This window comes from Brassica rapa, chromosome A09, assembly GCF_000309985.2.
Source record: "Brassica rapa cultivar Chiifu-401-42 chromosome A09, CAAS_Brap_v3.01, whole genome shotgun sequence".
In the NCBI taxonomy this organism is placed as follows: Eukaryota; Viridiplantae; Streptophyta; class Magnoliopsida; order Brassicales; family Brassicaceae; genus Brassica; species Brassica rapa.
In genome coordinates this window covers 21322972-21345813 of record NC_024803.2, presented here as the reverse complement: position 1 = coordinate 21345813, position 22842 = coordinate 21322972, and the positions used below count along the sequence as shown (strand labels likewise).

General features: G+C 36.6%; 4 protein-coding genes across 10 annotated transcripts in view; 3 read left to right on the top strand and 1 right to left on the bottom strand.

The window, feature by feature from the left end:
- The first annotated feature begins 1306 nt into the window (after window positions 1-1306).
- Window positions 1307-18101, top strand: LOC103838862. 2 transcript variants are annotated; one of them, XR_004451395.1, is made up of 4 exons: window positions 9832-9956; window positions 10164-10726; window positions 10800-10913; window positions 11005-11420. XR_004451395.1 is itself a non-coding variant. In XM_033280046.1 (3 exons), exons 1-3 carry the CDS (start codon window positions 9422-9424, stop codon window positions 14823-14825), a joined length of 1224 nt encoding a protein of 407 aa, XP_033135937.1. In that variant the 5' UTR covers window positions 1307-9421; the 3' UTR covers window positions 14826-18101. The 2 variants fall into 2 exon arrangements, 1 of the variants encoding a protein (XP_033135937.1); XM_033280046.1 differs by lacking the exons at window positions 10164-10726; window positions 10800-10913; window positions 11005-11420 and adding exons at window positions 1307-9598; window positions 14052-18101 and having other exon boundaries at window positions 9684-9956.
- On the top strand, window positions 15737-16603 carry LOC103838861. The gene has a single exon (XM_009115313.2). It carries the CDS (start codon window positions 15737-15739, stop codon window positions 16601-16603), a length of 867 nt encoding a protein of 288 aa, XP_009113561.2.
- Window positions 18102-20023: 1922 nt separating the features above from the next.
- LOC103838860 (myelin transcription factor 1-like protein) lies at window positions 20024-20886 on the bottom strand. Its single transcript, XM_009115312.2, has 2 exons — window positions 20257-20886; window positions 20024-20092 (listed from the first exon to the last, which is right to left on the bottom strand). Exons 1-2 carry the CDS (start codon window positions 20884-20886, stop codon window positions 20024-20026), a joined length of 699 nt encoding a protein of 232 aa, XP_009113560.2.
- Window positions 20887-21426: 540 nt separating this feature from the next.
- LOC103838830 (33 kDa ribonucleoprotein, chloroplastic) overlaps window positions 21427-22842 on the top strand; it is a 31912-nt gene continuing 30496 nt past the window's right edge. For 5 of the 6 annotated variants that reach the window (XM_033280037.1, XM_033280036.1, XM_033280034.1 and 2 more), the window contains exon 1: window positions 22802-22816. Coding sequence is in view for 1 of the 6 variants with exons in the window: in XM_009115280.3 (XP_009113528.2) it covers window positions 21468-21785; window positions 21868-21966; window positions 22044-22334; window positions 22663-22812 (858 nt within the window). In the remaining 5 variants the exon portion in view is untranslated. Of the gene's footprint in view, window positions 21786-21867; window positions 21967-22043; window positions 22335-22662; window positions 22817-22842 lie in introns of those variants that run through there. The other variant, XM_009115280.3, reaches the window with a different exon arrangement.

Below are 22842 nucleotides of genomic sequence, written 5' to 3'. Positions count from 1 at the left end.
TTCCAAATGAGCAGGATCGTCTGAGAACAACAAGTCTTTCTCCTTGTTGCTTCTGGTACCGCTGGGCTTGCACCTGAAAAGACAAGAAAAAAATTATTAGAAAGGGGGTAGAGAAAAGAATAAGAATCAATAAAACTAAATTTAATGGCGATCAAAGCTCCCCGGCAACGGCGCCAAATTTGATATCACTCAAATTACCCTAAGGAGTGTTACTCTCATCAAAAGAGGTTCAGATGTAGTACTTAGGGATCAAATACACAAGGAACTAGGGATCGAATCCACAAGGAGCTAGGGAACAATTAAATCTAGTGTTTATTAAATGAAATAGCGATAGTAACAAGCGAGTAAATAATAAATGTAACTTGGTTGGAAATGATATTAGATGCAGGGCCACTATGCAGGTGTTGGAGATTATAATACCTATAGATGCCTAACTGTTGCATGCATGATATATTAGAGCTCAATCGCTTAACTCAGTGATCAGCTGTCGCATGTTTCACTGGTTAACAGACTAGATCTCGTGTCTCAACGGTTAGTATGTCGACGACGAGAGAGTGTCGATCGATGGTCTATTAAGACGTCGACCGATACACCTTTGCCAACGTCGATCGATAGTCAGTTGAGGACATCAATCGACGAGTTCTAGCCAGGCCTATGCGCGAGTATGATATGCCCTATTAAGATACTAAATTGGCGGTTAGCCCTCTCTAGCAGTCCTAATATGATAGATAGATGTCAGGATGGGATAACAAGGGTGCTTGAGTATGCAATCCTATGATCAACTTCTAGTTAGCAAGGCTAAAACAAGCAATGAATACAAATCTATCATGAATATCACAACAAGGCAGATCTATAGTTTGGGGCTAATCCCACAAACCTATATGAACCCTGGATCTAATAATTGAACTACTCAGACATAGCAAAACAATTCATAACAATAAAGGAATAGAAACTCATAGTATATATGAAAAGAAATGAAAACAAGGAGTTCCAATCACAAGTGATCTTCTCTCCCAAATGAAACTTGTAACAAAGCTAGGTCTAGAAAAGCTCTATGCCGTCAAAACACTTAGGCAGTATATATTCTACTAGGTTAAAAACTCGTCAGGGCATTTTGGTAATTTGGCTTGGCCTTGGGTTTTAAGTCTGCTGAGTCCAAAATGTCGCGTGTCTGGTGTCTCGACATCGATCGATGGTACTTGTGTACATCGATCGATATTAATCTTCATCTCTCGAGGCATCTCCTAGTATCGATCGTCAGCACTGAGGCGCATCGATCGATTGTTTTTCCTCTCGTCGACCTCTACGTGGTCAGCTCGGGTGAAATGTCCTTTAAGCTCCAAAATGCTCCAAAGTCATAGATTTACTCTGAAATGCACCTGAACCTGAAAACATACCTAGAAGAGTAGAAAACATAGATATATATATATAGTAAAACACCTATATACCATGGATAAAAATGGGTCAAATCCAAGGTATATCAAATATGCGAGAGTTGAGATCTTAGATCTAGTAATTGATAATCTAAACATGCGAGAGTTGATAGATTAATTCTTAGTTTGAGTTCTAGAATATCCAACCTTAGTTTGTATACTACTATAATCATGATTGCCTGAATAAAAACTCTAAGTCTAGCAAACCATCCTTACATCAAACCTCACTCAATCAGCCGAGAAACTGCCTTGCTAACCATTGCAATTTACATTAAAACTATTAGCCTAGCTTAATCATATAACTATTAGATCTATTGTGTGCCCTAGCTCCCTGTGAATTTGATCCCTAAGTACTAAAACTCAACCTCTTATTTGAGAGTATAAATCACTCTTTAGGGTAATTTGCGTGATATCAAAACACAAACGACATATTTATAGGAAATTTTCAAAACTGGTAGGTGAAATTTTACTAGAAATTTATGAGAAAATATAATTAGTCAGCCGAAACAAATAAACGTGTTACAACTAAAAGGTTGGTGCACTCGAGATATCGACGGTAAATTCACGTTAAATATTTCGTCATAAAGTCCTCATTATATTTATGTCTACTTTACGACGAAACAGTATTTCCTCGTGAAAACCACGTCAATTTGCGACGTTTTTATGACGAATATTTGTTGTCGTTATTTTATGACGAAATTATGTTGATTTGTTTTTTTCTCGTTAAATACTCGTAAAAATGACGTAATTTTACGAGTACCATTTTTCCTTGTTAATTTTTGTCGTTAAAATTGTGTTTTCCTGTAGTGTTTATATATTATTGTACTGTATCCTCTTATTTGAAGTCACCAGTGACATTTTAAACTACCTCCAAAACCGTTTAAGAAAAAGGTTCCTGGAAAGAAAAATATACATTATCTGCGTGACACAAGAAATTTGCGACAAAGTAATAAAACAGAATTGGATGTGTAGAAAAACATGCATAAACAATTTTGCAGAAGACACATAACTTCCAAATGAGTTATCGAACTCAACATATTAGCCTAGGCTGAAAAACTTTACACGAGATCAAACCCCACCTGGTCCAAAGGTTTTTGTTGCCTAAATCAAAGAACAAAATTTTGGGCTTTATTTTTATAAAAAATATTTACTCTATTAAGACTGAACTACATTTGAGAGATAAATAACCTTTCATTCTTCCTAATAATTAAAATTTGTGCCACTGAATTAATATCTATTAATTGATTAATTAATTAATCACAAATAATTTATTTTGATATATTATTCTCTAATCAAATTTAATATTATTCTCTAATCGGGTTATTATTTAATCAAATTATTCTCTAACTAATTTTTACAATAAAATTTAACAGATCTATTTAAAATATGACATACAAACTTTAATTTTTATATATTCATGTATATTATTATTTCAGTTCCTATACAAAATATAAACTATAAATATTTATTAAAACATATAAATTTATATGTTCAAATAGGATTTTTAACAAACCCTCCCCGCCCCCCCCCCCCCCCCCACAATTATGTTTATTTCGGATAGAAATCTCTAAATAAAAGATTTCAAGAGAAAACCCTCCAAACTTACTTTATCTTAATGAGTTTTCTCCTCCGTTATTTTTCCTGTTAAACCCAAACGTAGTGTATTGGAAAGATAGTAAAACAACACAATTTTCTTTATAAAACAACAAGAAGTTTACATAAAATGTCATGTAATTTACCAGTTTTGCTTTTAATCTTCAAGTGTCGTAAGAAAAACTCCAAATTGTCGAGAGAGATACGAAGGGCAAACCCTACTTTCCGAAAGAGAGGGATTTTGAGTATAGTTGGATTCTTGTGAGTATTCGAGAGCGACTGAGTTCGAGAGAGGGTGAGTTCGTGAGGCAGAAGTCAGGTGAGAGAGATCGAGAAGCTATTTCCTGTGTGTTCGAATTCGAAAAGTGAAAGTGAAAAAGTTGATCCGGGATTCGCTTGGACGATGAACTGGTAAGTTTGTTTTGTCTATATCTTAGTTTTATCTGTTTTTTTGTGATTTCATTGGGCTGATTATGTTTTTTGGTTTGATTCATAATTTTTTTGTAAACCGAAGAATTTACATTTGTTTACATGTTGGGGGATACTGAGTAGCACATGGAACATACAATGGTGGTGAAACAAGATCCTGTAGGATTGATTTTGAAGAACCAACTTCAGTATGCTTGAAAGTTGAAAGTAAATAATGATCATGAGCGGCGGTTTTCCGGAGAACATGAATAAATTTTCTTATTTCTCATCTGGAATAGTAGATCAGAGTAGGAAAGATGTATGTTATGATAGAGATGTCGTGGAGATGGTGAACGCCTCTACTGAACTTGAAAGCATAAATATTTTTGGTCTAAGAGCTGATGATCTTTATCTTGATGATGTTCTCATTGGAGGACAGGAAGAGGAAGAGGAACCGAGGAGTGATGATGAATGGACTGACTTTTACAGGGATGATTATGTTGACAGTGAAGCTTCAGATGATGATGAGGACAGAGTTGAGTTTCGAGTGGGCCAAGAATTTATTTCACAACTGAAATAACAAACTGTGAACAAGCTGTGAACCAAGTCAATTTATTTCATAATGCCATGCAGACCTAAAAACAATGAAAGAATCCGTGAACCAAGTGAAAGAACAAGTTGTGAACCAAGTCAAACACAAGATGAGCCAATAGAAACGCTTCCACAGAAATTATTATGGTATGTGATGCTTGTTATATCTAGATATCTGTCTTTTTTGTCGGTTTGAACATGGGTATGTGATGCTTGTTATATGTGAAATGTTCTAACTATGGAGAGTCCAGTCATAACAAAAGAACATGCAAGCAAGGGCCAGTCAATCCGCCTAATCCACCCAAACCGTCTTCTGAATGTCCTTCCTATCATGCCAACATTGCAATGGTAACATTTTTTTTGTTTTCTTCATATCTCTTTTATTGTTTGGGCTTTATTCAACTTGTTCTTTGTTTGTAGACATGTAGTAATTGTCGGCAAACTGGACACAAGAAACGCAAATTTAAGTTTCCTCTTGTGCCTAAGCCACCAAATGTGAGAGTAGGAATACCATCTAAGAAGCAGAAGACAACCACTCATCTCGGCAAGTCAGCCGAGTTAGGAGAAACAACAACTGAACTTGTAGAAATAACCACTGAACTCTTAAAACCATGTTTTGTTGTTTCAAATTAACTAGGCTTAATCATGTTTTGGTGTTTGAACCATGATATACCATGTTTTGGTGTTTTTTTTTAACTCAACTTATGGTCATTAGAACCATGTCTTAATGATGTTTTGGTACACGAAGAATATTGCTTGTTGCTATGTGTCTTAAAGGATCATGTTTCTTGCTTCATCCAACAATAAGTGCAGAAAATATTGTCTTAAAGTGTATGTAATTAAACAACTCTTCAAACCCAACGACGGTCATAATTCTTGCCATAAAACAAGTTAGAAACAACACTTGAAACACTATTAAAAGTCGGGTCATTTTTCGCATTCATTAAACGTTGTGTTTCAAGTAAACAAAGTTTTTCAAAATTTAATGGGACAAGAAACAGAGGGTCAAATTCATTAAGATAAGTAAGGCTGGTTTTTTTTCTATTTGAATCTTTAGTTTATGGGTTTCTACCCGTAATAAACTTAATTGGGGGGGGGGGGGAGAGTTCGTAAAAAGTCCTTTCAAATATATATATATTATTAAAACTGAAGTACTTTTAAGAGATAACCATTCATTCTTCCTAATAATTACAACTTGAACCACTGAATTAATAAATATTAATTAATTAATCATAAATCATTTATTTTGTTAGATTATTCTCTAACCAAACTTACTATTATTCTTTAATCGGACTATTCTCTAACCCGATTATTCTTAACTAATTTTACAATAAAATTAAACAGATCTATTTGTGACATACATCCTTTAATTTTTATATATTCATGTATATTATTATTTCATTTCATTTCACATAAAAAATATAAACTATAAATATTTATTAAAATATATAAATTTATATTGTGAAATATCTATTCTATTAAAACTGAAGTATCTTTTAGAAATAACCATTCATTCTTCCTAATAATTACAACTTGTGCTACTGAATTAATAAATATTAAATAATTTATCACAAATTAATTATTTTGTTAGATTATTCTCTAATCAAACTTACTATTATTCAAACATTACATTCTAGAGAGAGGAAAGATATCAGAAAGACTACATGTATGTTTAGAAACCTGCTGGTTTAAGAGTCCATGTGTTCGGTGATCCATATTCCCAAGATAAAACATGCACATTTATCTTAGAAATAAAGTTAGTATAGGAGTATGTCACATGGTGTCTAGTAAGATGTGAACTTGATGGTCAGGTTACTAAGCCAAGGCTAAGTACATAGAAGTGCCTCTAAAGTTGGGACTAATTTGATGTTTGTTGGTTGCAACACTGTAGAGGTGTTGGTAGTAGTTCTAAAGAGCTCGTGAGTCCCTACTTTTCAGACCTCTTTCACTGGTTCATTCAATGTTTTCTTGAGGGCAAACAAATGATAAGTATGGAGGAGTTGATATACCATGGTTTTTACCACTATTAGGCCATGGTATAAGTCATTCATAGTCTTTATCTTATGTTTCGAGACTGTTTTGAGGTTTTTCAGGTCTAGGTACGGTTTTGGAGCAATATGAAAATCATGGAGCCATTTAGAAATTAAAGAGAAGAAAACCCGTAGATGTGCAAGAAACAGAAGCCAGGGTAGCTGTGAAAGAAACATAAGTCAGAGTTGATATTTCGAGAGAGTGTCGATCAACACCTCCTTGGTGTCGGTCGACACCGAAGCGGTTTCACGAGGCCGACTCTATTTTTTGTCCCAGAAGTTTCCACTATATGCAAGAAGATCCCATGACTTGATTTAACCTATATATTTTATTTTATCCACTGTTTAGGCTAAACTTTATTTTACTTAGAGAAGTTTTGGATATAAAATCATAAGACTCTTTAGTGATTGTTGGAACTCCAATATTTCTTACTCTTATATATTTATGCTATTCATTTTGTTTATTGCTATGTTTTGCATGATCATGTCTGACTAGTCTACTTGTTAGATTTTGGGTTTTCTTGGGTTTTGATGAACTTATAATTTATAGAGCTGATAGGGTAACTATATTGCATCCTTCACAAGATTGTTCTCACTTCTTGTTTCTAGAATAATTAACTAGGAAACACGAGAGTGGAATCAAGACCTGAATTGAAACTTGATGAGCTAAGTTAATAGACACATCGAGAGTTGGCCTAGGAACTTAGTGAACATATCAAATTTGAACTTAATGATTTTTTAGAATATTGGATCCACAACATGTGTTGACGTTTAATATTTAAGGAATCTGATAGAAATTACAGCGAGAGCTTAATAGCTTACTTTTGAATTCGAGTTCTATAATTGTTCTTAATTAAACCCTTTTGAATCTTAATTGTTCTATAATTGTTCTGATAAAAGGTTTGAATTCCATGGATCTAGTGCCTTTCATATTGCTTACAACCGATTTTAATATTTTTGTTTCATTTACTGCTTACTATATTTTGCCTTGCTTAATCATTAAAACTAAGTATATTGTGTGATCCACACTCTGTGTGGATTTGATCCCTAAGTGATGGAATCGATTTCTTATTTGAGAGAGTTTCTCTAGGGTAATTTGAGCTACATCAGTCCAGATGAGTTAGTAACTCATGCTATTTTCGAATGTCCACCGGCATTTCAAGCATGAGCTCTTTCGATTACACCGTCTCATCTTGATATATTCCATGTGTCCATGATATATACTAACATGTACTATCTTTTCGGAGGAATAATATTATTGAAGATCCCAAAACTGAACAAAGACCCTTATTCATGGAAAATTTGGTATCTCTAGAAAACAAAAAATGATAAACTATTCAGAGGGATAGATAGAGACCCACTTGAACTAACATATATACAAAAGGAGAATTCCAAGCATGGTTAATGGCAAATCAGCCAGAGCCTGAGTTGATACAACACCACTAATAGCATCTAAATGTCTTACAATTTGAGAATATATGGATGGTGGATAGTTCTTGGACCTCTATATTAATCTTCAATGGTTGTGGATGGGTCTAGAAAGATAGATATGGACAAATACAACTCATGGTATAAGAAATCAAAGAAAAAGATAATATGTCTTGCATTCGGAGCTGAAAGCGCTAGTCTGGCTAATGGACATCATGCTACATCATTCGATATTTCATCTTTTTGAGACAAACTGTAAAAATTTGACCTAGATAATAATGGAACCTAATGCATGACCGAATTTTTCGAGAGAGCTGAATGAGATAAAAGGACTGCAGAGAAGATTCCAAGATTTCAAGCTATCCTATATCCAACGGGGCAAAATGAAACTGCTGATTTTTTTTAGATAGAACAGCTCGTTTTTCCATTGGCCACTTTGTTTTATTGGTTATTTTATCACGGTTTTGACTACCCAAACTTTCTCAAACCTAAATAATAAAATAACCTGTAAAAAACAAACTTAGTAATATGTGTAAAAAGAGTTAAAGAAAAGTTATTTAAAAAAAAATCGTGTTAGGAGCCAAATCTCTAAGCAATAAAATATATGCCATGCATTTACTTTATCGAAAAGTTGTAACAGCTAGCCTCTGACTTCATTTTTGAATTACCAACCCCCGCCCCTCCTCCCCTCTCCCTCTCTTCGAACCCTCCTAAGAAGGATTTGTGTATCCTTTATATACTAAAGCACAAGTCACCTAACTAATCAGAATATGACACATGGCAAAAACATTTAAAAACAAATATTGATACAAAATTATCTTTCTAAAAATCACATTCAAGTCCCGAGTTTTCAGTGACTCCAAATACCTACATTCCTAAAAAAATTCCCATTATAATCACCACGTTCAAAAATATGATCCACGATTTAAAACTGCCTCTATACCTTCTTCATCTCTCTTCTTCTCCATTGCTTCTTATTTTTCTTTTTTCTCTTTCAGATATTCGACAGATGCAAGAAAATCCATACATGTCATATTCTTTTATTATTTGTTTCAGCTTGAAAATGGCATCTGAGTGTTGAGTCTACTCCTGTTTTAAAGCGTTGTCAGGTAACAATAAGTATCTCTAACTCTTTTATTTATAAATTAGTATTTATAAATCTGTTTTTTCTATTGCCTAATTTAGGAAACTACTTGCCTTGCTTTAATCCAATAAAATCAGAAATGTAGGGGGAATAAAATAAAATAAAAATAAGCTTTAACAAGAAAGAAGTATATCAGGCCAAGATACAATCAAGCAAAGGATAAACTCAAATTACAGACAAAACGAAGGAGCATTCTCTGAAAACAATTGTATCCTTACTTCTTTTCTAAATAATTCTCTCTTACTCTTTAAAATTCTATATTATGTTTTTGTAGCCTCGAAGGTGGTTAAGCATTTTCAAATTTAAAGATGTGGAAAACAACAGCAGCAACAACCAAAAAAAAGTAACACTCAACCGAAGGAAAACAGGTATCAACTATCTACAACTATGATAATGCAAATATAGTTTTTACAAATTTGTTTGGTTTTTTGGTGTAAAAAAATTGTTTGTTATGGTTTGACAATTTCACTAATCTATTTGTTATAAACAGAGCATTTTCGACTATCTTAGGAATTTTTAGAAAAAAATTGTATATTTACGTACATGTTTAATTATATTTTTTATTATATTAATCTTATCAGAACAGTCATTAAAACAATAAAAATAAAAGTGAATAGTTTAAGCATCATTTTTTTTAATGCAAACAAAAATTGACCCGTGCTTAGCACGTGATGGTAATACTAGTTTTATTAATAAACACTGAACGCTCTTCTTAATTCGTTTTTTTTTTTTCTGAAACTGACACTGCAAAGCGAGAGAACTTAATTCATAAGAAACAGAAACGAAAGCGAGAAATGAATCTCTCTCACTACATCAAAGACAGTATTGATCACTCCTTGGGTCTTCAGATCTCAATGGAGTCTCTCCAGAAGAAGCTTCGTACTGCTGAAGAATCACAGCTGCGTCTCAAAGATCAATATCTGGCTCTTCTCTCTATATTAAAAGAGAAAGATGTAATCGACCAAGCTAGGGTTAGTAATTCGTTTATTTACTTATTCTGGGGAATTTGAGAGATATCGTTCCGAACTGATCGAAATCTGATTCTTATTGTTTTAGTCGGAAGCGAGTTTGAATGCCCATGCGTTGAAGAAGTTCATCGACGAGAACCAGAAACTGGCCCCGGAATGTGGAAATCTATTGAGCCAGTGTAAGAAATGGGAAAGAGAGTGCTTGCTTTATCATCAAGATCGTGATGCGTTGATGGAATTGGGGAATGAATCTGATGAGAGAGCCAGAGACGCAGAAGCTAGGGTTCGTGATTTGGTAGACGAAATTGGAAGAATGTCTGAGGAATTGCAGATTCGTAAGCGAGAAATTGGGATTGACCAAGTAAGCACTTTTCTTCATATAAAAAAATTAGATTTCTTTATGCACTTACAGATCTATCGCTTGGTTAGGCTGTTATGGATGAAATCGTTTGTCTATTAAGTTTGCCTTGTGATTTCTTGAAATTGTAGTACTTATTATCAGCATGTACTTATTATCATTTCATATGGAAATATAACATCTTTGTGTTCCTCGTCAACTCTGGGAAAGATTTGACAAATGTGTGTTATTGTTCTCCTCAAAAGGTTGACAACTGCACACCATTATTAGAAGAAGATTTGCTTGATTCAGTTTTGGGATTACTCGTAAGCAAAGATGAAAATACAGTGGGGCATGTGGGGCGTCTCTGTTAAGCTAGATACGCCCCCTCGAGATGATGGCTCTTCGAGCGTCAATCTCATAATGTTCAGGCAAGGATCGATGGGCCAACTTTGGACTGGATCGATGTGGATTGGGTTGGACTGCGTGGATCAGGCTCTTATACCATGTTAAGCTACATGGGCTTCCAACCTAAAACCAATTGGTGATAAATGGATTGGCTCATATATTTTATATATTGCTTAAGATCTCTTCCAACTACCGTGGGACACTTTGTGTCTAATAGGCTCTTTTTGGAGGCAAACACTCAAGACTTATCTTGCCAAGCCTTGTTGAGCAGGTGCGATCGATTAAAGCCTTCGATGCAAAAGGTTCTGTCTTTGGTGTCAAAGGCAAAGAAATTTGGAACAGAAAAGGAATGCATTATCCAGAATCTCGCTAAAGCCAAGCAAGAGGTAATATAATACACCACCATAACACACTCTCCTGTTCTGAAACTATACCACTTAACCTATAAACTTTTAACAGACAGAACTTGTGAGATTGCAAAACCGAAATATGGATAAAGAAAATCGTAAGTTGTTAAGGCAACAAAGCCCTCCTGGTTCTGCTGAGACAAGTCACAAAAGCGCATCTGCAAAGGTAAAAGCCACAAAATGAAAAGCAGTAGTGGATTATCTATCTTAAACACGGGTACTATTTTATCTAACTTAGAGATGCTCTTATGTTACAGTCATACAAGAGATAGTCTGAAGATGATGAGCAGTCCGATTGAGAAGAAGCTTGAGTTTAGCAGCAGTCCAGAAATCAGTAGGAATCCTCTATCACTTGTGTGGAATTACTCACCAGATTCTAGGATCAACAAGAAGTAATGGCAATTAATCAAACGTGTCTCTGTATTATCAATATGTGTCTTGAAGTAGTAGGAAAGGAAAAAAATAACAGGTTTGGATTACATTGTCGCCTCTCTGAAGCTACTTACCAACATGTATTGCTATCAAAAGTTGACTAGAAAATCATGTTACTAACTAATAGAAAACTTCTATAAGAAAAATGTGAAGCCTCCAAAGCTTATACTACTAGCTAGGGGTTAGGGATTTAGTTTCCCTTTTTCCAGATTTACATGGAACCATGTGTTATTATTGTTAATGCGATTTGGGTATGAATATAAGCAGGGCCGTGTCAAGGTATATATTGGCCTTTGGGCATTTTTTTTACATATACTTATGGGCAACTTAAATTTTTGGGCCCTTATCCTTAATTATTTTTAATAAAATTGGACCTCTCTTTAACATTGTTTTTGTTAAAAAATTCTTGGGCTCCAGCCCCACGCCCCCTTGCCCTATGCTTTAAGCCGGCCATGAATATGAGTAAGTGAAAAGAGACAAAATGATATGTTCAGAAAAACAAGCTGAAGTGTTTAAAGAAAAAATGGAAGTTCCACGTTGCAACTGAGAAAATAACAACAACTTTAAAGGAATTATCTGAAACTCTTAAACCTAAGAAAATATTTTAGAAATAAAATAGTATAATCTTTTGGCTGTGAGAAGGGGATATATCGATTTTTTCATGCTTTTACAAAGCAAAATCGTATTAAAAATTGGATTACGGCGAATCAGATAATATGGTGGAGAATGAAAAGGGATTATGATAGCCATTGTTACTAATTATTTCAGGTGCTTTTTTGAATCGCTCAATGCAAAGGAGATTGATGATGCTTGGCGGATGTAACTATAAGTATCACAAATTGATTATCCTAGATCTTACAACACTTGTTACTGTATAGGAAGTCAAACTTGCTTTATTTGAGATGCATCCAAAAAAAAAGCACAATGATCAGATGGAATGGAAGCTCTTTTTTCTTCAGAAGTTGTGGGATAGAGTAAAAGGCGACTTAACCCGTATGGCTAATGATTTCCTTTTTGATGGCATTATATGGAAGTATTTATGGAATTTTATAGTCATTCATTGAATGCTACATGAAGAACATAAGTCAAATGACGGAACGGGAAGACCTAGGATGTATAAGATCATAACATAAGCTAAACCACAGATTTTGATATTTATATATTCACTTGTGTCATACTTCTACGATATATATATAAGATCCATTTGTATAAATATCATCATCTACATCCAGAAAGCCATATGCTTCGGAAGAATCTCGTACACTATGAGAATTTGATTGATAAAAAATCTACTTAAGCCGACATACCCTTAAGCACGGCCATGCATAATGGTAGACAATTAGCTAGAGCAGTAGCGAAACTGATTGTAAAAGAGAGAAAATCAGCCACATTAAAATTATTTTCTTTAGAGGTCCATTTGATATCCAAAAATTGAACAGTAAGACATGTTATGTATGTATATGGTTATACTTGCAATTATTGTTAATTGCAAGTATAATAAATTTTTTTGCATTAACTTAGTATAAAAAGTTAGCCACTTTCGTATAAATATGTATATTTTTTTCAAAATTAAATGTAAGTGTATTTTAACAAACAGAAGACTAAAATAATTCTAATTAAAATTCAAAATTTTATAGAGATTTACATATTCAAAAATATACCTAGATCCATAAATAAACATAAATAGGCAATTATTCAACTTTTTAATTGTTGGGTTTATTTGACATTAAACGTGAAACAATACTTTAAAATTTATTGTTAAGAACATCATATGTCAAATAAATAAAAAAAAACTAAATCATAAATATTTTATAAACTTTTATTTTGTTTATAATTGGTAAATAAAAATTTTAAATATCAATAAATTCATTTTTCATTTTATAAAAAAAAAATATTTTATAAAAAGTTATTTTGACCACTGGGCAAGAAAAACTAGTACACCTGTTAAACTGGCCAGTTTATTTTATTTAGACCATGGTGTATTATTATTGTTATTTAAAAAAAAACATTTTTTAAAATTCGGCAATTGATCAGAGTCATCACCTCTGGTGCCCCCAACCGCACAAAGCAGAATCTCCTATGGGCTCTATAATCGCCTATGCCCCTTTTTCATTAAGTGGGCGTGAAATGACGGGAATGCCCTTGGAAGATGGAAAAAAATAAAAAAAAAAGTAAAAGAAAATTCGAATTTGGGGGGATTTCGGTATGGGTTTCGGTCTGGGTTTGGTGTGAGTTTCGGTTGACGGGTTTGTCATTAATTCAATTCAATTGAAACCGAATCAATTCAATTAGAGTTCTGGAACAAGAAAATTTAAATTTAAAAGAAAATAAAATCCCGCAACTCGAGGAGGAAAGCTCCTCTACAGCTCCCACCCAAGAAGCTCGTTATTGTCTCTGGTTCGCAGCTCCCTCACAACAACTCTGTTGTCGACGTCGATAGCTACTCCGGCGACGCCGTCGGACCGCAATGTTTCCACCGGCTAGCATTCTTTCGGATAGGTCGTAATGCAGGTTAGTTATTCTCTCCTTAGCGAGCTGCAAGATAGAAATTTGATTTAGGGTTTGTAATTGAAAGTGTTGAAACAGCATTGATTCTGGGATGATTTGGTTGAATTATATATGAAATTGTTGTGCATTGGGGTGCGTGAATTGTCTTAATTGTGAGTAGCTTTGCACTGAGATCTCTCCGATCAATCAATCATACATACATTTGAGTTCTTGTTTAAGCATTAAGCTATACTTTGTATAACTAGGTATAACAAGTAGAACTGATAATTGTTGTAGAGTAGGTAAAACTTGCTAAAACTGTTGACAAGTCGGTAGAACTAAGAACTACGGGTATAACTAAAACTTTTTTATTTTGTTCTTGCAGGATACAATGATGAAATATGTGAGCGTCTATTTCAAATTCAAAGGGGAGATCTCCTGTGTAACCTTGAAGACAACAGTGGAGGATATAGGTTTGGCAATGCTAGAAGAAAAGTTGTATAAAAAGCTTGTGTTGGATGAAAGTAAGGCAAAACTGGCATTGAAGTGCATGCCGATGGTGTATGGATCTGAAGAACAGCAAATTATTCGTGATGATGATGATCTGTTTGGTTTCCTAACAACCGTTGATAAAGACAACCGTAAATCTCTTTTGTTAGTGGAGGAGATGAGTAAATCAGATCAGTTAGAGAAGGTGTCGAGAGTGGGCATAAGTTCGTTTGGTATGAACTACGAAGTGTTGCAGGGAAATGATGATGTTTATGATGAAATCAGATCGAAGGCCATAACTCTGTATGTAGAAAATTGTCAAGCAAATCAACAGAAGGATCCGATAGATGCAGAGAATGATTTTATGGATACGGACACCGCAGCTGGGACAGACACTGCAACGGAGACAGACACTGCAGCAGAGACAGACACTGCAGCAGAGACAGACACTGCAGCAGAGACAAACACTGCAGCAGAGACAGACACCGCAGCTGAAACGGACACAGCAGCTGAAACGGACACAGCAGCTGAGACGGACACCGCAGCAGAGACGAACACCACAGGTGAGACGGGTATGGGTGCAGATAAGTATGTTGAGCAGCCACCTATAAAAAAAGCTAGTCAGGTTATAGAGGCTTGGGAAGACGGTTTGGGTCTGTATAAGCTTTAGGAGTTTCCAAGTAAGAAAGCACTTCAAGAGGTGGTCGATAGAGCTGCATTTGGTGAATGCTTTCGTAATGTTATCAAAAAGTCGGACCGGAGACGATTGGTGTTAAAATGTTGTGAAGCAACCTGTAAGTGGAGTTTACGAGCTGCAAAGATTTCAGATACTGAAATTTTTTCAGTTAGGAGGTACACGGGTGTGCATACATGCTCTCGGTCTAATCAAAGTAAAAGCAGCAACATCAAGAGGAAAGGCTCAGCAGAATTAGTTGCAACTTTTCTCAATGAGGAATATCCTGAAAAACTAAGTACTCCTGTTCCGAAAGATATCATGGATCTTATAAAGTTAAAACTTGGTGTAACAATATCCTACTCCACAGCCTTGAAAGGGAAAAATCTAGCTATTTCTGAGTTGCGTGGTGGTTCGGAAGAGAGCTACAAGATGCTATATAGCTACTTGTATATGTTAGAGACGGTTAATCCGGAAACAAAAACAGGGGTGAAGTTGGATGAGGCAAATAAGTTCAAGTACCTCTTCATAGCTCTGGGAGCTTGTATTGAAGGTTTTGCAGCCATGAGGAAGGTGATACTTGTTGATGCCACATTTCTGAAGAATGGATATGGTGGTGTACTAGTATTTGCTAAAGCTCAAGATCCTAATCGTCACCATTATCTGCTTGCGTTTGGTGTACTCGACGGTGAGAATAATGCTAGTTGGACATGGTTTTTCGAGATGCTCAAACTGCTATACTAGACTCTTCTGAATTAGTATTTATGAGTGATAGAAACCAGAGCCTAATCGCGGCTGTAGCTAATGTGTTTCCACAATCTCACCATGGCCATTGTATATGGCATTTGTCTCAGAATGTGAGAGGGCATGCTTGTAACACAAACAAAGCCGTAGTCGCATGGTGATTTATGGAGTTGGCTAGGTGTTACACGGTGGCTGAGTTCGAGTCTGCTTATGCATCTTTTAAGGTGAGATTTCCTCCAGCGTACAAGTATTTAGAGGAGCATACTGATAAAAGCTCATGGGCTCAGGTTTATTTCCCAGGTGTGAGATACAACTTGGACACTAGCAACAGTGTGGAGTCAATGAACAGCGTCTTTAGGAACGCCAGGAGGTATGCTTTAATACCATTGTTGGATACAATCATCAAAAAGTTTTCAGACTGGTTTAATCAACATCGGAAGGACTCTGTGGCTGGGTCGATTGATACCAAACTGGTTCCTCATGTCGAGATTCACTTGCATAACCTATGGAGCACAGCTGAGAAAACACCAGTGCGTGAGCTTAATAGTTATGAGTTTGAGTACGAGGTAACCGACACTGAAAATGGGAAGAATTATGTTGTGAACTTGATAGAGAAGAGCTTTAGCTGCAAGGTGTATGATTATGAAAAGTATCCTTGTCTGCACGGACTTGCTGCTTACTTATATTTCCTTGAGGTTGAAGCTGCTCCTGGTCGTCAACGTGATGTCAAGATAGAGTATCATGAATTGTGCTCGAAATATTACTGGACAGAACTTTGGGCATTGGTTTATTACAAGACCATTTATTTTGTGCCGGACAGGTGTGATTGGAATGTACCAGATCACATCAAAGAGCTTCAGATCATACCTCCGGATCGCCTCAAGAGGAAGGGAAGAAAAAATAATAAGAGGAGTCCATCTGTTGGGGAACGACGTAAAAGGACACAAAACATAAGGCGACCAAGGCAAAGTTTCGGTTTCAGTTGGCTGTTGTTTGGAATGCGTAGTAGTAATCCCAGTGAATCAAACTAGATCTTCTTGTTTGGATTTTATTGCTGTAATAAGTGATATATTGGAAAACCGCGGAAAACTAGTATAACAAGGTGTAACTATGATAGAAATCGGCATAATCCGAAAAATCCCAACTTCACAAGTTTTAATACAGAAACACGGTCACCAAAAATTATATAGCAGATACTGCTTCTCAAAATACATTAGTGAAGATAACAAATATTTACAAACCTCATAATAAAAAAAAACTCATTGTTTCATGAAAAATATATCATCGTATATAGTCTTTCCAAGAGCACTTTGTTAATAAGATCAGCTTATAAAGAAGTATTCTATAGTTTTCATGATTTAAAATATGTTATTGCACTAATCATTTATGCTTACATGGTAATGCAGAAAAATGACAAGTAAAACTTTCTTTAGAAATTAAAATTATACGTAAAACTTAAAAATGTTGAAATCACGAAAAGTAGAACTATGAAGAAAATTGGTAAAACCAGAAACTTCAGTATAACTAAGAGCAAATATTTCGGAGGAAGAATAAAAAAGATTTTCGCGCTTAAATAAAAAAAGCCAAAATTTCCAATTATTTAGGTCAAAAAGTAGATTCCCAGACACTTTTTCACTTCCCCACCACTCTCTCTTTCTAATCTCTCTCACCATTCATACACTCTCTCTTTATCCATTCTCTTTCTATATTCTCTGAAGATCCACAGTTTTACTCTTTCCCTTTTACTGAACATGACTCACCCGTATGAAGAGATGAAGAAGATGAAGAAACACTACGACATGTTAGGGTTCGTTGCCGATGCCCAATATGGAATTCCTACCCGTTGCCCATGCGGTGGTGAAATAATGACGAATGTTTCTCCAACTCCGAAGTACAAATCAGATTTCGATACCTTGCCTGGGAGTAGGTACTTCACCTGCAAGAATTATGAGGTAATTTCCGCTTATCTTTGTCTTCGTTGTAAAACTAAGGGAAACTGAGATAAACTGTGATATACTATGGGTGAAACTGTGTTATACTCTGGATATCTCTGGGTGAAACTGTGTTATACTCTGGGTATCTCTGGGTGAAACTGTGTTATACTCTGGGTATCTCTGGGTGAAACTGAGTTATCATATGGGTGAAACTGTGTTATGGTGAAACTGACTTCCACTCTGGTTGAAATTGTGCAGGACGATGGGTTGCACTTCCGTCAGCCATGGGCTTTTGGTGTTCAGCAAGAAGTGGAGCGCCTAAGGGGGGAGGTGAAAGAGTTGGCATAAGAGATTGCTAAGCTTACGAGGCTCATTACCTCGACCTCCCGTCCATGAGATTCTCGACCTCGCATGTTCTGAGTTCATGTGCTAAAAACTTTGTCTTTCGTACCTATCTATTTTTATTATTTCGGTTAATACAAGTCTTTGTTTCTTAAGAGAAGACTCTACGATTCTTGTTAAGACTTGTGTAAGTTTATGTGTTCAATCTTATGTTATGCCCAAACTTATGTTATGCTAAGCACTCTTATGTTTATCAATTGGTACCAATTGATACTCTATGTTTAGACTTTCATCATCAACCATTATTCTAATAAACTAATTTCCTAGGTACATTATCAATATGTACTTTCTTAAACTAATTTCCTAGACTTTATCAATTAGTACTTTCCTAGACTCTCACTCGACCTACACAATAAAAGTAAAAGCATCCACAACAAAGATCGCATATATAGTTATAACATTGTTAAAAGTTCTAAATCAACATCACAAACAAGAAACACATCAAAAGACATCGTTTGTCTACTTCATAAAAAACATAAAACAAAGTTCTAACACACCAAGCAAGTGAGGCATCTCTACTTCACTTCTTCTTGCGTTTATGTTTCTTTGCTTTCTCTTGTGCTGGTGCTTCTTCTTCTGCTGCTTTAGCTTGTGCCTCCTTGACAAACTCCTCAAGCGGGGTCAATCTCCCATCCAATTGGTCAACCTTCTTGTCAACTGTCCTCATCAGTTTCATCGTTCTCTTCGGCAACTTCATAACATCTCCCAGTTGAATCGACCGCTCATCTGCCTGTTTTTGGCGCGCAGCTACATCCTCGTCGTGCAGTCAGACACTTATCCCAACTCTCCACAGCTATATCAGATTCATCAACATCGTCTTCATCTTCCAAAATGTCATCCAAGAGCCTTTTTTCTTGTGGAGTTCTGGTGGGGATGATGCTGTCGCTATCCTGTCACAAACATTAATTTTGAATCTTAGCAACACACGCCTACCTTAGTGAGACCATTGTTCCGTTCCTAGTCCTACCTTAGTTCAACCATAGTTCCATATCTAGTCCTACCTTAGTTCTACCATAGTTCCCTATCTAGTCCTACCTTAGTTCTACCATAGGTCCCTATCTAGTTCTACCCTAGTTCTACCATAGTTTTACTTTAATCCTACCACAAGATTACTCTAGTTCTACTATAGTATTACTCTAGTTCTACCACAGTATTACTCTAGTTCTACTTTAGTTCATAGGTAAACTTGAGTCTCGGTAAACTTACGGTAGTGTTAGACAATTCCTTGTTTATCGCCAAAAGTGACACCCATGTCATTCCATTTCGTTTGAATGAGGACTTGCACATCCTCGGGCAGTTGACATCAGCTTCTTCAATAGGTTCTCTGAATGCCAATCCTAGCTTAGGAATTGTCTCGAATGCAAGAAGCTGTTAAACACAACATTTATAAAATACCATCAGTAAATAACAATAGCAATCAAGTCATTAATGAGATTTTGCATACCTCTAATGGAACACAGAAACCCGGAAGCGGCCATAATATATTCTCTTTCACCACCCCTCCAAAATGCTTCATTGTGTGACAGATATCCTTCAGCATGTAATCATAAGAGAATCTCCCCCATGGAAATGACTTACACAAGTCAAGATCATCCACTGCTCTCTGGAACACCTCCAACACATGATTAGCCTTGTGTCCAACCTTCGTTTGCGCGCAAACAACATAAGCTAAGAAGAATAGAACCGCCATCTTCAGTCTGTCTTTGTGGGGTCCCATGTTGACGAGCTTCTTCTTAACATCCTCCAACCTTCTAAGTTCTCCTTTCTTGAAATGTCGATCAATGAACTTCGTCCCACCAAGCTTTTTGTAGCCGAGAGGATAGTTGTAGCAGAATAGCCCAGATATCAAACAGTGTTCCCACAGCCCATAACGGATGGCAACGCCATTCACAATGAACCACACTTCTCTCCGCCTCTCGCAACCGGCAGTACGCATCAACAACATCCACATACCCTGAACCCTGTGGTTGTTCTCGCTTTTCATGTGGAAAATGTGTCTGAATTGAGGATGCTCCGTGAACCAGTTCCACTCCGCGTTAGACAGCTTCGGTTTCAGATTGCTTAGCGTCTTAATCGCACTAGCTATCATGCACCTCGTCCCTGGCTTTTTTTTTTTTACTCAGATGGCTTAAAGAACATTATGGTTGGTTTGATTGCCTCGGGTGCCTCATTTCCATCCAAATCCTGCAAGTTATATCCAAGTTATACTAAAGTTATACTCAAGTTATACTAAAGTTATACTAACGCATACCAAAGTAATACCAAAACTGGCAGTTTTTCCAATAGTTCTCCTAGTATTACTAACATTAACCCACTCGATTTACTACCTCTCCCTAATCATATGTTACCTGAGGTTCAGGTGGATTCCCATTCTCGTTTGCTTCCTTTATTCCTTCTCCATTTGCTTGTTCTTCTTCCGAACGTGCATTCACTTCGTTCTCTCCATCTGAAGGTTCTTCTTCATAATATTCATGGTCCTCGTTAGAACTCTCCTTCTCTCCATCTGGTTTTTCTTGTACTTCTTCAGAACCCTCATTCACTTCATCTCCAGAAGCGGTTTTCTCATTCACTTCATCTCCAGAAGCGGTTTCCTCATTCTCTTCATCTCCAGAAGCGGTTTCCACATTCTCTTCATCTACAGAAGCGGTTTCCTCATTCTCTTCATCTCCAGGACCTTTGTTCAGTGTCGTCGGAGCAGCATCTGCAACCACATTAAACGGCTCCGTCATCTCCGCCGTATTCTCAGTCGAGTCCTTTCTCGTCTTCTCCATCGAGACATCCGTCGTCTTCGTCTTCTCTATCGAGACATCCGTCGTCTTTGCCGTCGATTCAACAACCTCGACCGCCCTCGTTTCACTCTCCTCCGTCGTTGTCTTCTCCACATTTTCTCTGGAGCCCGTCTTTGCAAACTTCACTCTCGGAGCTTCTTCCTCCGTTGGATTCTCCTTCCTCTTACCCCGTCGCGTTTCGACCACCATCGCAATCGGAAGATTTCACCGGATTCTATCTCGACTCTCACCGAATCAAGCTCGATTTTGGAAACTAGGGTTCTTCTCGTGAGAAAAGAAAGAAAAAGAGGAGAGAAATGAGTTTTAAAATTTCGACAAATTGGATCTCGAAATACATTGAGAGAGTTTGCTATAACCGACAGCTTTGGTTTGGTTTTGAGGGATTGGTTCGATTGGTTAGTATGGTTACACGGTTAGACGATTCGGTTCAATTGATTTGCCCATTCAAACGGGTCGGGTCGGGGCGGATGGGTTATACCTTGGTACAACTTGTAAATACTTCAACTATTCTTAGGGTTTTATGGCATTTCTGTATTTTTCGAATTAAAGAAAAATTATTATTTTTTCTGTTTATTAAAGTGTCTAATAGAGATTGGATTGTCACATTTGGGGCCACCAGAGGTAATGACTCGATAATGGCTCTCCAAAGGAAATCGTTTGAAAAACAACAGTTAGTACATTCAAACGACGTCGTTAAAGCTCAAACCCAAAATAAAAGTAAAACCCAGTTGCATAGTACCTTTCTTATCCAAAACTCTCTCGAAGCTCCAATGGCTCTTCTTCGTCTCCCTCCCATTTCCCTCCAATATGTAGGTCACAAATCTGAACAAAAAACCCCAAATCCCGGAGTTTCGCTCACAAATCTCTCTCTCACAATATCATGGTCTACTCCTCGTCTCCATCTAGCAAAACCCAGGAATCTTACCTCTTACTTCTCCGCCACTACCCAGGAGCCAATCCTCGAGCCTTCTTCTTCTTCAGAAGAGATTTCCAAAACCAGATTGATTGCTCAAAACGTTCCTTGGACCTCTACACCCGAAGACATAAGGTCGCTGTTCGAGAAATTCGGCAATGTCGTCGACGTTGAGGTCTCTCTTTCTCAGTTCCTTCTTCTCTTCCAAACCTTCAAATCATTATTTATTGAATTGTTATTCCTTTTGGATTGTGTAGATGTCTATGCACAAGAAGGAAAGGAATCGAGGTTTGGTTTTCATTGAAATGGCTTCTCCTGAAGAAGCTGCGTCAGCTCTTCAGGCTCTCGAGTCCTATGTAAGTAGCATTCTCTTAGATTTGGGACATTATCATTGATATAGTTCTCTAATTTGGTCGTGTTGTTTTTTTTATAGGAATATGAGGGTCGTCGTTTGAAGGTGGCCTATGCAAAGGCCAAAAAGAAGAAAACTTATGCTCCTCGTGAGAAGCCTACGCCGGTGCCTACGTTCAATTTGTTTGTTGCGAACTTGGCATTTGAAGCAAGGGCCAAGCATCTTAAGGAGTTCTTTGATGCTGACACTGGCAACGTTGTGTCCACTGAAGTTATATTCCATGAAAATCCTAGGAGGTCCAGTGGTTACGGGTTTGTCTCTTTCAAAACCAAGAAAATGGCCGATGCAGCGCTCCTTGAGTTCCAAGGAAAGGTAATTCCTATCTACTACTCTACACATTTGAGCTACTCCAATTCATAACGCATCTGTTTGCTTTTAAACCATTATAATTAGCTTATCAGTTTGGCGATTCCAAAGTCCAAGAAAGTGTTGGTTTGAGCTTAGGGACAATCAATGGTCCGAAGCCCCCGATATTTCTAGTCTTTAGACACTTTATGCATCACTGAGACAAATATAAAGGATGTTAGCAGACACTTTAAAAGAATATGGCCATAATCCCAACATTGTAGAACTGAAAAGTTAATGGCTTGTTTCTAATCGTGTAATTATTTAGAATGGAATTGAATGTGGGATAATGCAGGATTTCATGGGAAGGCCAATCCGATTAGCTCGTAGCAAACAGTTTGTGAAGTTGCAAGCAAAAGAAGGGTTGCAGCCATCTGATGAAGAGGAACCATCTGAGTCTGAGATAATGACTGAAGCGGACGAAACTCCAGCTCCAGAAAACTGAGAAGGTGAGAAAAGCGTTGTTGATATCATC

Coding starts and splice junctions, on each gene's coding strand:
- LOC103838860 (XM_009115312.2), bottom strand. CDS start 20,886: ATGGTGGTCGAAACGCGACGGGGTAAGAGGAAGGAGAATCCAACGGAG. Junction 20,093..20,256: donor GGAATCCACCTGAACCTCAG/GTAACATATGAT, acceptor TATAACTTGCAG/GATTTGGATGGAAATGAGGC.
- LOC103838862 (XM_033280046.1), top strand. CDS start 9,422: ATGAATCTCTCTCACTACATCAAAGACAGTATTGATCACTCCTTGGGT. Junction 9,599..9,683: donor ATGTAATCGACCAAGCTAGG/GTTAGTAATTCG, acceptor TTATTGTTTTAG/TCGGAAGCGAGTTTGAATGC. Junction 9,957..14,051: donor GAGAAATTGGGATTGACCAA/GTAAGCACTTTT, acceptor TTGTTCTTGCAG/GATACAATGATGAAATATGT.
- LOC103838861 (XM_009115313.2), top strand. CDS start 15,737: ATGGAGTTGGCTAGGTGTTACACGGTGGCTGAGTTCGAGTCTGCTTAT.